Below are 16,071 nucleotides of genomic sequence, written 5' to 3'. Positions count from 1 at the left end.
GTTATATATATATATATATATATATATATATATATATATATATTAATTTTAAATGAAGTTTTTAATGGTGTGTACAGCGTTAAAAGATATTGCTTTCTCAGTAGCGATTTTATCGTTTTGGTTTAAAAAATTGATATACCGTTTATGTTTTTTTAGAGGAAAAAAATTGTTTTTTTGGCTCCGGACTCAACATTTGACCACATATCCTTGAATGATTTAGCTGCACACTTGAAAGATATTTCATAAAGTCACGAAAATTGTTGGATAATTGATTTATATGGATCCTTCCAATGTGAAAGCACGTAGAAAAATGACATTGTCAAAAATTGAGAAGGTCAAATTTTCATCTTTTTCATCAAAAGAAACGTCTCTTTTGAAGTTAGAATTTCTTCTCCTTTATACCTAACATACATAATACATGAAAGGATCTTTTCAAAACCATAAGATAATCTGAAAATTCTTAGCATAAACTCTAGAAGACATTTTATTTATCAATAGAAATATATCCGTTCTATAAAAGCTCTAAAAGACGTTGATTATAAATGAGAAGATTGATTCAATAGAAAGACGAAAATGCATTCACATTTTTTAGGTTTCTGCATTTTGTATTTTCCAAAAATTGATGTACTAATTGACCATGTCGGTTAGTTTTCTAAAAAAATAAAAATAGATGCAGAAACAAGCAAATTTTGCGCATCTCACTTGCCAACTTAAAAAATAATTCAAGATACACCTACAAACCATCACTAATTGTTGTCAAATCAATTCTAAAATTAGCTACAACATAATAACTATCAATGAGAAACATCAAATTCAATAGAAATAATCCATCAAAGGATCCAAAAATAAAAAGTCTACAAATATTATAATTTCTTGCTTCGACATTTGTGAAGAACATGTAAGTTGTTCGATCTGCTACAACATGATCTGAACATCATGATCAACTGCCTTGGCCTGATGTAAAGACTCAATATCTTACAGTCCTGACTGAACATGTTGCACATAATTCATTGAGCCTAGACCATAGACTATATATCTCTTTTTGGCCCCACCCTCTCCCCATCACATGCTTGGTACACATTTGGTTAGCTCGATCGCTTAAGGCTTGCTGCGTACTCAGTCAAGTATCGTTGATAACCAGCCTGCATAATTATAAATAAAAGTTACTAGTATACAGAGTCATATTATTACTTTATATATACTATTCTTTTCAACTAACATAGGCTTGTTGAGCCCTTTGCTCAACTCAATCAATAGGATCTGACTCATTCTTCTGTTTATGTGGATTAATTGTTCGAAAGATCTCATCTTGAATCGGCTCGCGCGCCAATTTTTTGACCTGCAAATTAAACTTAGTCAAAATTTATATAAACATATAAATAATTTAAAAAGATGACTTATTTTATATGGTTAACTTAACTTTTAACAGACGAATGAAGCCAAACACACTTTCTTTCTTCTAAATATACTTGAATAGAAAATGTCTAATTAGAATATTCATTAAAACTTGAGGTGTTTAATTAGAACATGACTTAATTTCAGTATCCAATTGGAATATCCTAACAAGTCCACGAGACTAACTTTGTATTAAGCCAGATTTTTATATAAGAAAGTAAATTTACTTCTATCCAATTTGCACAATCTATAGTTTGCATTCAATATATTTGAACCATCATGCATGGCATAATTTGCATGCTAGCTTATGTGCCACTCAAGTGTATGTATATGCAGGGCCGTCTTAACCCCTAGGCCACTAAAGTCATCGCTTGGGGCCCCATATTTTTTGGGGCCCCCATTTTAAAAACAATTACTTATATATATTATTTTTAAAAATAAATAAATTATATGTACTATAAGTGCTATGATTTCTACTAAAGAAATTGCATATGACATGATTACAAATACAATTTTTGTAAGAAACAATTTGATGAAAATATGGATAACGAAATCACTAAGTCCCTCGAAGAATCTTTAGAGTTGATTACATTATATATGTAGAGTAGATCAAACTATTTTTTCACTTTAAAATAGATTTGAACCAATTGAAGCATATAAAAATATTTTTGATTTCTTATTTAGTGGTAAAATATTGAGATTACAAGATGATGAAATTTTTTAAAAAATATTGTCTTAACCTTGAACTTTCTTTAACACATACTAGTTATTCTGAATTGATGGTTTAGATTTATTTTTTGAAGTAAAAGTGTTAAAGATAAACAATACAAGTAGAAGATAATGATGTAATGAAAATACTCAATCAAATAAAAGATTTGATTCTTTTCCAAATACACATATTGTGTTAACAGTTCATAACCATTGCCTCAACCAAAATTTTCTCCGTTCGAAATTAAAATTGATTAAATTTTCTTTAAGATCAACAATGTCTCAAGATAGATTGAATGAATTAGCTATATTATCATTTGAAAAGGAATTATTAAAATAAATTGATTATAAAACAATACTTAATAACTTTGCATCTGAAATAGCTAGAAAAGTATATTTTAAATAAAAGTACATATGATGAAAAAAATTTTTGGGGCGCCTCTCTTAAATTTCGCTTTAGGCCCCCAATGTTGTTGAGTCGGCCCTGTGTATATGTATGTTGATTATGATCCTTCTTTCACGTAAAGAGAATATGTATGTGCAAATTCAAGATTGGAAGTAGATTTGTCTAATGATGCTGCCCCACTTGTGCGTATTAATAGGATTTAACCCGCGATGCACGCTCTTACTATTTTGTTTCCTTCTAGTAGCCCAACTATATAAAACGATTAAAAAGTAATACCACCCCGTCTATTTTTAATTGTCATAGTTTCCTTTTTTAGAGTCAAAGTGTAAAAACTTTGACTGATATTTTACGATGTATTTTTTAATCATATTGATCATATGGAGAAAAAAAAATGCAATTTATAGTACTTTTTATATAGTTTTTGAATATCTAAATTTTTTGTTTAAAATATCAAATTAATGTAATCTCATTTAACTTTGAAAATTAGTCAAATTAACTTTCAAAAAACGCAACATAACAAATAAAAATGAACTGGAGGGAGTATTTTAATACTATTCGTGTATTACACGGATAGGTATACTAGTGCATATAAATAACAGCATAATTTAGTATCAATTTGTAATTCCAGAGTGCTCTCTTAACAACATCTCTTTATGATGGGCATTTCAAAACATTTTATGTTCTTTGTTCTTCTTGTACTATTAATGATGATAACCACTTCAAGTCTTGAAGCTAACCATGTATTTCTTCAACATCCTAAAAGTCAGCACTCACTATTTTAATTTTTCTTTGGCAACATTAAATGATTTTCTTTGTCTTGGAATTAATTTATATGTTAATTAATAATGATTATTTCTTATTTTATATAATTAAATATATAGGTGATTATTGGAAGATGTTTTCAACGATTGGTTTGGAGTGCAAATGCTGTGATGGTGAAGGAGGTGAATGTACAAAGTCATGGCATTTGAACTTGCTCAAATTTTCAGTGCTCTTCTTGGAAACAATATTCATCTCGAAAACCCTAATTAATTAACCACATACAATGCTTATTTCGCTTACATGTGATATAATAATTATATACTTGATACTATTACAACAACAACATACTCAATGATAACATAAAAATAATCTATCCAGTATTCTACATGAAATTAATAAAGTAACGATATTTAGAACAAATAGTCTTTAAGTTTACATGGCCATTATATGTGGCACGTGAAATTTTATAGTTTTAATTGTTATTCTATGTTATTGCCAGTTGATGTAAAATAAAGTGTTTTTCTATCATTCTATGCTTGCCATTTAATTCGTTGTTTAATTTCTACTCTAATACCAATCATTTTATAAGTTACATTAACCCCTTTTCTGTTAATTAACTTCAATTCGACTTTCTCAAATATAAGTTCTTCCAATAATACTAATTGAAGCACACAGTCAATACTAATTGAAGCACACAATCATTTTATAAGTTATATTAACCCCTTTTCTTGGATTTGTGGAGTAGCCTGGGGTACTTAAATTCCACCCTGATTAGGCACTAATGCCTCCAACACATTCAATAATCTCATCACGACATCAACTAGCAAAGCAACAGTAGGCACAACAGCTGGCCCTGTTGATGGAGTATCTCGAACCTGCCTTGACTGCCACTGGGGCAATACCAAGTCTCATACCTCGTTCAACAGATGCATTAGATCGAACAGCAGAGGAAGAACCATGTTTCTTAGCCATCTGCAAAATAATATTCAAGGGTTAAACTTGATTTAACTCCAAGCACGAACAAGGAATGAAAAAGAGAAAATATCCTAAATGTTTGGTAGCCTCAAGGTCATAAGTATGGGCGCCTATATACCCATCTGTAACTCTACCAAACACTACTCCATGACACGAGACTTAAAGCCTAGGCTTTGATACTAACTTTGTCACATCCCGAAATACCACCTAGACGTGATTGACACCAGTTAACACCACATGTTGGGCGTACCAAATATACATACTCTTACCAACTCATTTAAGCACAAAGATAAAACATGTGCAACTCTAAAACTCATCAATACTCATTAAAACGAAATCATTATCCAACCAAAATCATATATCAATTTATATAAAAAGAAACAATCACTTAAATAATATTTCCCTAGCCCAAATCCCACCATAAGACCATAGAGCACCTATTAGAGTGTCACGACCCGATTTCTCGAGTCATGATGACACCTACTATACCCTACCGTAACCTAGAACATCAAGTAATGAGCGCAATGGTAGAAACTAGCGAAAGCAATAATCTAAACAAAGGACAACAAGACGGAAGCAAACCAAAATAAATATATACAAAAATCCCTCCTAGAGCCTGGAAGTCACTAGTACAGAGTTGTCTAATAAGGAGTACAAGTCCCAAAAGTGGACCACAACAAGGAATGTCTCAAAAGCAACAAGACTATATAAAACAAAAGGAGACAGAACAAACCCAAAATGCCAAGTGCTCACCCTCGTCTCTGAATCACATCTGCAAAAGAAGGCTGGAACTAATCACCGTTGGTAACTGGTACTGGACCTACATCATGAAATAGATGCAGAGTGTAGCATGAGTACCAAAACAACAGGTACTTAGTAGGCATCAATGCTCAACTGAGCAAAAAAGATAAAAACAATAAGAAAGGATAGAATCTAGACAAAGAGGTCAAAACGAATATGAAAAGAAAGAACATGAGCATACCAGAAATAAACTAAGTACAGTTAAACTAAACCTAACTAGACCCCCATAAGCCCAGAAGGTACACTCGTGCGCAAGGTTAAATAAAACCTGAACGAACCCCCATAAATCCGACAGGTACACAAAATAGCTAAGTCTACTGAGAAAGTATAGAACCGGCTCCCAGCCCAAAGTTACAAAGATAACCCATCAGACTCCACCCAGCCAGCAGTGCACTCCCAGTTCAGCTAGAAAGAGTGACCCCGGGGGGCACCCAACCAGATAGTCCACTCCCAGCCCAGCTAGAAAGAGGGACCCGGGGGTGAGGTAGATATCGCGAGTCGTCGTACCATGTAGTCAGCTCCCAGCCCAGCTAGAAAGAGTGACCCGAAGACACCCAACCAATAGCACACTCCCAACCCGACTAGAAAGAGAGGCCCAAGGGCGATCGCCGAAATCACCGAGTCCACCCAGCCAGCGATACGCTCCCAGCCTAGCTAGAAAGAACGACCCAAGGGTGATGGTATCTCCTATAGGATCCAATCCAGCAATAGTCATCGTGGAACATCGTCCACTCCAAGAAATCATAAAAAAGGCTCCAAGAATATACTATCTCAATCCCACACCTCTGGTGATGCACCGAACCTCCGAGAACATGTCAGATTCACAGAATTAGAGGGAGAATATACAGAAGTGCAACAAGCAGCGATAACGCCTAAGCTAAGGCTCAGACTATCAAACTCAAGTATGTTATTCCATTCTATAGGGAGCTAAGTCAGCCGAACGACGTAGGCAGAAAGTCAAGGATATCCACTCCATACGGGTCATAAGTCTAAGACAACGCTAGCCTAACCTAGACTAAGGACACCATGCTCACACCTGATGATGAACAAAGCATGCAACACGCATCATACAAGCATACAATAACATTTAGCACATAAGCAAGCAATTCTACGTACTAACCCGACTCACGTGGTACTACACCCGAAATATGGCCAATTGATCCTAGCACAAGGTATAATCAAAGTAAAAGTAAGAAACTGGTACCCACCCCCAATATAATTCACTCCAATCCACATGCTTTTACACAATTAAGCTCAATCTAATAGAAAGGAAGCCATAGCCTACCTTTAGGCCGACCTCGTGTGCTCCAAATCACTTTGCCGGAGCTTTTCCTTCCCGAACGGACTTTGAATGTTGTCACACTATCAAATATAGGATCACAACGTTAATATGACGTTTTCTGCTTTATCTTATTCTACTTTATATTTTCATATTTCTTTCATTTTCGTTGGGTTGAGGCTGACTTATCTTGGTAGGATTCACTACAAGAAAACTGCCCAATAGCGAAGGGAAAACTGGTCGCTATAAGTAAGAATCTGGTCCCAAAAAGGACAATAGCGACCAGCTGCACTTGTCCTTATAGCCTTAGTCGCTAAGGACCTTTAGGGACGAGATTATCGGGCCGGTCGCTGATTCTTTTTCGGGACTAGTATAATGCTGGTCCCTAAAATACATTTAGGGACCATATATCTGGTACCTATTCGCACATATTGTAATTGAAATTATGGTCGTTAAATCATTTTTCGACTAGATTCTAACTAGTCCATATATCATTTTGGGACGACTTCTATGCTAGTCCATAATCATTTTGCGACCAGTTTGAAGCTGGTCTGTAAATCAGTTTGCGACCAGTTTTTAGCTCGTCTATAAATCAATTTACGAAAACTTTTAAGCCGGTCCCTAAATCATTTCGGGACCATTTTGAAGGTGATCCCATAAATCATTTCGCAACCATTACAGATATCCTACTCAAAAAGGATTTTTAAGGATTTACAATCTAGTCCTTAAATCACATTGCATTTGCACCTAGAAAATACGATAATTAATATAAACTTGTCGCTTTCATATATAATATATAATGTAATTACAAAATAAGGTGAGTATAAGGCATCTGACTATATACAACAATGAGGTAAGCTAGTAATAACATTGTGATCATGAACACTTAGCAAAAAAATCATATACTAGCCTTAAACTATAATCCAAAGTTGCCTTCACCTTCCCATAAAAAAATGGTCAATCTACATGTTGTTTAACATCAGTTTTTTGCAAATTTCAGCATCAAAAATCTGTAAAAGAAATAAAACTTTCGGTTAGAAGACCTATATATAAAGATAAACAGAAAGCTGTGATTAAATTAAATAACAATTTCTGCAGCAGCTGTATCACTAATTGCTGCAACAGTCATTTTTTGTGGGAAATTGTTGTACACAAAATAGTGGTAGCAGCTGCAACACTAATTGCTGCAACAGTTGGAACTTTGTAGGCTATTTTATTTTAGGAAGTGTAGAACACAATATCGCCGTGATCAAAGATTATATAAAAGAAGCTCAAGCAGAATGGTCTCCATGGCATCTGCAACAAATCCGCAAGACCACAAAGGAGCAATACGCCGCAGAAGCAGGGGTAAACAGCCCCCTAAATACTTGGACCAATATGTGGTCCAAAATGCCAAGCAAGGACTACCTGTGCTAGTACATTTTCCAGCAAGTAGTGGTGCAAAGAGTTCTCCAGCCTAATACCTATCTATATAAGTAGAAGAGATACAACCAAAGAGAAGCAATGAATGAGTTGTCTTTCATATTTTAATCGTAATGCGAGTATCACTTAGTAAACAAATGTTTTATGTTGCATAATTAAGCTTGCTAGCATGTTTGTTTATGAGCTGGCATGTTTCCTTATAATAGTTGGGTTACTTGAACTAAGTGAGATAGCCTGAAATATCATAATTCACCCTATAAATTCTGATATTTATGCAACTTTCAGGAAAAAAAGAGAACTGGGGGATGAGAAAAAGAATAAAAACAAAGGTGAGCAGATACAAAAAGAAGATGCCAATAAACAGAACAAGGCAAAGGACAAGTAGGAGGATCATCATCCAACAAACAGGAACTTCAGAAACCAAGAGCAAGCAGACCAACAACAAGAAGAAGGATGGAAAACACAAAAGAGAAAACACAACAAGCAACAGGAAGACAAAGTGCAGAAAACAGTCTGGAGGCCAACTTCACCACAAAACAGGATAACAAGGCAGCATCACCAAAAAGCAACACGACAAGTAGGTACAAACTCTAATAAAAAAATTTATGCTAACCTAAACATGCAGGAGCATCGAATGGAAAACAGGGGTGAGGCCACAACAAATGGAGGGACACCACCACAAGGGGCACACACAAGAAATGAGACAGATTCTAATCAAAATGTACAGACCAAACAAGCTGGAAACAGGAAGAAACAACCCTTGTTAACTCATGATATCATTTCTTTGGTTAATCTTTTTCTTCTCCGTCTTTCTAACACTTATAGTAAGTTCAATTTCTTAACTCTTCCTAACGTCATACTAACTAATGTCATCATATGAGGTACTCGATGACTACACAAGTTAGAAACATATTGTCATAAAATAGTCTGAGTTTCTAGTCAGCTTAATGTTGCTATGACGATTGTACAGTAAAACATCAAGAATTACTTATATTGTGACGAGTAAACTGTAATCGCAAACGAAAATTTACAAGGAAAAAAACTTAGTCAAAAAGTTAAAGTTAAGAGATGAAGAAGAGCTTACATGTTCTAAATGAGTTTGTTATCATCACTTGAAAATCTTTAAATAGCCAAAAGTCCATTTTCTCTGTAAAATTTTATCATGAGTTAGTGTGCTGAAAAAATATAGCATTACATTGTACATGTTCTAAACAGGAGGGAAAGTCTAAATGTATTCACAAAAAGAGGAACCACTACATGTACCGTATACAATTAAATTTTCACTCTCAAAGATACAACTAGGACAATGTAGATATTCAACTTTTAATAAACATAGGACTTACACCTTACTCGAAGCCACTCTGAACGACTAAAGAGAAATTGATTTGAGAAACAATTTTTCTTAGTGTGATCACTCGATCATTGAAATTACCTTTTGGTATTTGATCGATAACATTTGTAAAAATATCCAACAAATAATTGTATGGAAAATACAGAAATTCGAAGGAATGCATTAAATAGCTAGTATTATAAGATGTTGTACTTAAAGTAGGAAATTTTGAGAGAAGCAAGAGCAGTGTACAATGCAGGTGAACTAAATGTGAACATAGTAAGGGATCCAAGATGGGGGAAAGCACAAGAAACAGCTGGGGAAGACCCTACGATGGTAGAAAAATATGCAGTGACTTATGTAAAGACTTCAGGGGGATAGTTTTGACAGTGGGAAGCTCAAAGATGGGCATCTTCAATCTTCAGCTTGCTGCAAGAACTTTGCTGCTCAAGATTTAGATTACTGGAATAGTCACCACCGTTTCACCTTTGATGCTCAAGAAGGAAAAGCCGCTAGAAATTATCTGTTGGATCTTTTTACAAATGTTATCAGAAGCAGAAACTAGAAGAGTCTAATATTCAAGACTTGTGTGGAAGAAGGAAAAGCCACCAGAAACCACAGGATATAGCAGATTCATTAGCTTTGGAGAAGCAGAAATTAGAAGAATCTGATATTGACAGAGCTCTTCGCAATATTTTCTCCATTAGAATGAGGTTAGGACTATTCAATAGTGATCCAAATTTATAGACTATTTATCATTCTAAAATTTATCAAACGTGCAAATATATTTTAAGATAAAACAACCAGCAATTAATAGCTTTGCTACGCAGAACCAGAACAATAAATTGATGTTTCAGGTAAGGTTTTACTCACATGGTATAATCAAGGATCTGAATAGTCATTCTCTTGAATTGGAGGCTGATAATTAGGGTGTTGCGCTAAAAAAAATTCTTTCAATTCCTTCAGTTCTTTCATCTCATTTTGAAAGTTAGACATGCAATCCTTCAAAGACTGATTTTCCTTTTGAGTTGAACGTAGCTCAGCCAACAATTCAGCTTTTGAGGAAGTCTCACCTTTCAAATCTCTTGCTTTTACTCCACCTCCAAAGCCAAATACATGACTACGACTTTGAGGTCCAAAGCATTTCTCAACAATTTCTATGCTAGAAAGTGATGGTTCAGACTCCACCAATTCTTGAATTTGAGCCTACATAGTGTATAGAGGAGATTTTTTTTCAAATCCCATAATAACTAAATGTTAAGAACATGTTCCATTAACCAAACGCACATGCTTCTTGATTGTTTCAGAATCAACAAGTGTGTTATTCTTCTTGCGAGTCTCGTAAAAGATAGTTGCCAAATCTGGTGGATTGCCATCTTTTCCGCCCTTTACATAAAAGTAAACATGTCAAAGAACGGTTCATCAATATTAAGACAGAAAAGGATTGGATGATAACACCTTTTGATAAATAATCTCTCTAATTGGCTTGCTACCAATATGATGAAGCATCTTCAGCTTAGCTCTATTTATTGCGTTTCTATTACTTCTCGCCTATATTTGAGTAACAACATTAAATTCAAGTGTTATAAATAAATTATCAAAATTAAATCATAGTATGAAACAAATTACATAATTAGGTAATATGTTAAACCTGAAAATCTTTTGAAGTAAAATGTTCTTTTACCAACCACTCCCATTGCTTCTTTTCTACCCCCTTAGGCATATTCGTAAGAGCCTCTTGGATAGGCTTACCCTTCACATACTTTTCATGCAATTGACCTCTCCATTTATTCCATAACTCTTTCATCCATCCCAAAACATGATCTCGATGACTATTCATGTCATCACTATCAAATTTATCCTACAATGTATCAAATTGAAACATGAATGAGCACAATAATTAAGCAGCGAGAATTGTATTAAGAAGAGAGTAGCCCAAGAAGAAGTTGAAATACTTAATCCAATTACCTTAACAACAGCCCACATGTGATTTAGCTTTTCCTCCTTAATGTGTTTCCATGATGATACTCCCGACGGACATATATTACGATCATGAACTATTTTTCCCAAGTGCCTCGAAAATAGATTACTATTCTTCCCAATTGTTCGATTATTGTAAAATGTCACTTTTAGCTTTTGTCCAATATCAAGCGATGCAACTTCTTTGCACTTGTTACTTCCTCGAACCTTTTTATCCATTCCAGTAGCACATGAACCTACATTTTACATAATTTATAAAATGGTAGACAATATTGTACATATGATAAACTTGTGATTAAATAGATATCAGAAATGAAAGCATACTTGTTTCAGCTATTTGGGCAGACTGTTTAACTTGATCAATAGGAGAAATTGGAATATCAGAATGCAAACTCTCTTTCTCATGAGCCAAAGCAGTTTTATCTGTTGTTCTCCATCCTTGAGAGAAACCTAATGCAATAAATTATATCAGTAAAATTACTTGAATTAAATTAAATTCAATTCTGAAAAACAAAAAAATTTAAGAAATCATACTTGTTTGAAATGTTGGGGTGGACTCCATATCATTATCAGTAGAAAAAGAAAATGCAACATCAGTTTGCATATGCTTTTTCTCAAAAGCCAAAAACTTTTTATTCATTGTTCTCAATCCTTGAGAAAACCTAATGCAAGAAATTGTATCAATAAAAGTACTTGAATTAAATTAAATTCAATTTTGAAAAAGAAAAACAATTAAGAAATCATACTTGTTTCAAATGTTGGGGTGGACTCCAGAACATCATTAGTAGAAAGAGAAATTGGAACATTAGCTTGCTTATGCTCTTTCTCAGAAGCCAAAAACTTTTTATTCATTGTTCGTCATCCTTGAGAAGCAGAAGGTCTTGACATACTTTGACTAACATAATGAGCATTTTGATTGAAAGATCGCTCCTCATTTTCAGAATCTTCAATTGAGCACATAGATTTAAGCCCTTGAGACTTCCCTTGAGTACCTAGTGCAAGAAATCATATCAGATAAACATTAGCAATAAATTATATTCAATTCTAAAACATAATAAATTGTAGAATCATACTTGATGAATTTGTTTTGATGTATTGCATAAGTTCTTCAGTAGATGAAAAAGATGGAATATGTCCTTTATCAACACTCAAGTAGTTTTTGTTCATTGTTCGCTCTCCTCGAGCATTAGACATAGATCTAAGACCTTTTCCTCGTCCCTTTGCAACCACACCTAGTATAAGAAAAGCGACAATAAAAAATTAGTATTAAAATTCCTCGTACAAATTAATAACACAAATAAAAAAAAATCATACTCGTTTCAGTAAATTGATTGTACTGCATAACATGATTAGTAGATGGAGAAAATGGAATATCAGTTCTTGACACCCCTAAAGACAACATAGATTTAAGCCCTCTTCCTCGTCCCTTCCCTACAGCACCCGGTGCCACATATGCATATTTGGTAGTAGCTTTCACCCTAGATGCCACCTCATTTTCATCCTTTGATGGGTTCATATCAAACCTACCAAAAAACAAAGATGATGTGTTAACAAAAAAAAATGAAAAACATTCTAAAAATCATATACTTGCCAAAAAAAATTAAGACACTATAAAAATAATGTACTAGCAAAAATCATATATCAAAATGTATAATAATGAATATGCTAAAGCTTAAGGAGATACTTCACCTCAGTCATTCTTTTTTCGTTTATTTTGTGAAGAATTTTCTAAATCTTCAAATTCATTGTCCTTTTGTTGCACAATTTCATAGGAATCACAAGGTTGTACCTTTCTCGCTACACACCAACCTCTATTGGTATTATCATTAGCAAAATATACTTGAGAGGCTTGATCAGCTAATACAAAAGGCTTATTTATTTTCAAAAATCGCCCCCAATTTACACTTACAATGCCATGCTCATCTATTTTCAGTCCTTTTGTCTTTTCATATGCATCAAACCATTTGCATTCAAACAAAACAACTCTTCTACCTGTGAATTGCAATTCAAGAACATCGGTTAAAATTCCATAGTAATCAATGTTCTCACTATGTTTATCAATTTCACCAACGACAACCACACCACAATTTTGAGTCCTTAAATTTTTATCATAATCTTCTGCATGGAATCTATATCCATTGACAATGTAACCATTATAATGTAATACATATTTAGTAGGACCAGGTGAAAGTGCGAGGAGATCTTCCATGATTCGACTATCATCTTCTTTATGCAATTGTGCAACCTATCAACAAGATAAAATTGATCACTTTTAAATGAGTAACTCAATATTAGATTTCTAAATTTGATGTGTATATTATACTCACCTTATCTTGAAACCATTCAATAAATTGTCTGTTCCATTCATCATCAGACAAGTGTTGAGTAGAATCTACATGAATTTGTGCAAACTCTCTACAAATTTAAATTGAACCACAAATGTCATACAAAAAAATAATCCTAAAGAAACAAGGCAATGAAGTATGATATGTAGAAAAAAATCATACTCTAGAAATGGTAGAACTTCATCGCAATTCTTCAGTATGTATATATGTGCTTGCTCTAATTCATTTACTTCAAGATCACGCTGTTTTGGAGCCCCCAATGTTTTTCCAAATTGACAAAATAGAGATAATCCTCCGTCAGATTTTTTTAGATCACCATCATAGTTTTGTTCTGGCCTATTAAATTTTGTGTCAATTGTAAATATCTTGAACATAAATTCATACATTCATTTGCAATGTAACCCTCTGTAATACAACCTTCTGGCCAAGCCCTATTACCAATGAGAGATTTTAAAAAATATAACCATTGTTCTATGGGATACATCCATCGATACTGGACAGGTCCACCAAGCATAACTTCATTAGCTAAGTGAATAGGCAAGTGCACCATGACATCAAAAAATGAAGGAGGAAATACATTTTCTAACTTGCAAAGAGTTATAGGAATTTGAGCCTCAACCTGCTCCAAGTCATCAATCCTTAATGACTTAGCTCCAACCATATTAAAAAATAAAGACAATTCAATTAGTGGTTCACACACTTCTTTGGACAACATACCACGTAGTGCAAGAGGGAGTAAATGTTGGAGAAGAACATGACAATCATGACTCTTTAAATTAGAAATTTTATGATCTTTCAAGTTAACACACTGAGAAATATTGGATGAAAATCCATCTGGAACCTTTAAATTCTTCAAAAATAGGCAGAAATTGTGCTTTTCTTGTGGAGATAAGGTGTAACATGCAGTTGGAACTTCATATTTTTCACCTTTCTGAATAGGGTGCAACTCCGGCCTTATATTCATTTCTTTCAAATCTAGCCGAGTTTTAATAGTGTCCTTGGTCTTTCCTTTGGCATTCATAATTGTCCCCAAAATACTATCCCATATATTTTTCTCAATATGCATAACATCCAAATTATGTCGCAACAAAAGAGACTCCCAATATGGAAGTTCAAAAAAGATACTCTTCTTGTTCCAATTATCTTTTCGACTATCATGTGATATTTTGATTCTTTTCTTTGGTTCCTTTGTTAATTGCAACCCTTCAAGATCATGAACTTGATGAAGAATCTCAATACCAGAACGTTTTTTGGGTGGGAGCCTTTTCTCTTCTGTGCCATCAAATGACTCTTATCATTTCTCAATTTGTGATTAAGAGGAAGATAACGCCGATGACCCATAAAACATTGTTTCTTACAATTGGCCAATCTAATTGAGGAAGTATCTTTGTTGCAACATGGGCATGCCAATTTTCCTTTGGTACTTCATCCTCATTTTCACAATTTTTTACTTCATTATCATCTCTATCTTCACATTCTGATTCTGGCTCACCTAAGACTTCCCCATGATGATACCAAAAGGTATAATTTTTAATTATTCCATATACTTTGAAGTGTGTTCTGACTGTCTCACGTGTTCCTAATGTGGTATTACAACATTTGACACACGGACATCGTATTTCATAAATTTCTCCTGTTTTTTGAAAAGCATAATTCAAAAATATTTACACCCCGATAAAGTAGGTCTCATTAAGTCGATCATCAACAAGTTGCATCCATTGCTTACTTGGTGCCATAACCTTTGATTATATATAAGAGTCAGATGAATAATAATTTAGGATAACAAATTTACTAAGATGAACATAAGTTTCTATTAAACATGTCAAATCATCATAATGATAAAAAATATATATATGTAAAATGAACTAATAACATCTTTTTCTTTTAATTGAATATGTGTTGCTATATATAATAAAACTCAAAGGTCTTAGCAAATGCATAATCCTAAACCTACTAGTGAACTTCAAATAAAGACAACATGTCTAGATTCATCAAGAAAAACAACGACGAGACAATATTGATTTGTTGATTTATTAAATTCTTTCATATTAGATCTATTTATGACAATATGCTAGAATATTATTCATAAATTTATGTTTCAAGGCTACAATGAGCTATGAAAAACATTCCAACTCAATCAGAATAGTTAAGAACACTACACACTACGAGTTAAACTTAATGGATCTAAAGTTTAATTTTTCATCCACGTGAACTAATGACCTTTTTCATGTTTCACAAAGCTAAACTCACTTCTCCAATAATTTTTTTTATCAAACTACATGAGGATCCAAGCAATTTCAGTAAACATTTAGAATCTAATTGAAATCAAGAACCACAAAACAACAATGACAAATAACCATGAATTTTCAAGTAGCTTAAGATTTCAAAAATGCACTGTAACATCCGGTAATTTGAAATATCTTTGAAGAGGCTTAAAAATCGAAAATAGTCATTTTTGGAATAAAGTTGAAAATCTGGAAATTTGGCTAAGTGTGGAAATCAGTGAGTTTTTGGCCAACTTTGAGCGGTCATAACTCCTAGCTCAGGATTATTTAGGAGTAGTTCCAGTTATGGTTGCATAGCCCTTGGAACGATCTTTCCAACTCCACCGAGTTTGCTCAATTCCGAGTTCGTATGAGCGAGTTATGCCCTTTGAAAGTTGGGCAGT

At 33.7% G+C, this 16,071-nt stretch overlaps 1 protein-coding gene and 2 long non-coding RNA genes across 4 annotated transcripts in view; 1 reads left to right on the top strand and 2 right to left on the bottom strand.

Moving 5' to 3' along the window:
* The first annotated feature begins 3,142 nt into the window (after positions 1–3,142).
* LOC107057797 (uncharacterized) lies at positions 3,143–3,799 on the top strand. The gene is made up of 2 exons (XR_001471568.1): positions 3,143–3,271; positions 3,391–3,799. It is a non-coding gene; the product is annotated as an uncharacterized lncRNA (long non-coding RNA).
* Positions 3,800–9,747: 5,948 nt separating this feature from the next.
* Positions 9,748–12,041, bottom strand: LOC102596502 (uncharacterized). Of its 2 annotated transcripts, XM_015302764.1 has the most exons (7): positions 11,805–12,041; positions 11,383–11,508; positions 11,047–11,294; positions 10,730–10,939; positions 10,537–10,629; positions 10,366–10,464; positions 9,749–10,284 (listed from the first exon to the last, which is right to left on the bottom strand). In XM_015302764.1, the coding sequence occupies exons 1-7, from the start codon at positions 11,908–11,910 to the stop codon at positions 9,961–9,963; spliced, it is 1,206 nt and encodes a 401-aa protein (XP_015158250.1). In that variant the 5' UTR covers positions 11,911–12,041; the 3' UTR covers positions 9,749–9,960. The 2 variants fall into 2 exon arrangements, with proteins under 2 accessions (XP_015158251.1, XP_015158250.1); XM_015302765.1 differs by lacking the exon at positions 10,366–10,464 and having other exon boundaries at positions 9,748–10,284.
* A 71-nt stretch (positions 12,042–12,112) lies between these two features.
* Positions 12,113–16,071, bottom strand: part of LOC107057788 (uncharacterized) — a 7,276-nt gene continuing 3,317 nt past the window's right edge. Inside the window, exons 2-3 of the long non-coding RNA XR_001471564.1 lie at positions 12,373–12,581; positions 12,113–12,290 (exon numbers count right to left, since the gene is read on the bottom strand). This is a non-coding gene — a long non-coding RNA (uncharacterized lncRNA). The remainder of the gene's footprint in view (positions 12,291–12,372; positions 12,582–16,071) is intronic.

This window comes from Solanum tuberosum, unplaced genomic scaffold (assembly GCF_000226075.1).
Source record: "Solanum tuberosum cultivar DM 1-3 516 R44 unplaced genomic scaffold, SolTub_3.0 scf00374, whole genome shotgun sequence".
Taxonomy (NCBI): domain Eukaryota; kingdom Viridiplantae; phylum Streptophyta; class Magnoliopsida; order Solanales; family Solanaceae; genus Solanum; species Solanum tuberosum.
The sequence above is the reverse complement of the archived record's forward strand: the minus strand, read 5'-3'. Positions and strand labels throughout refer to the sequence as shown.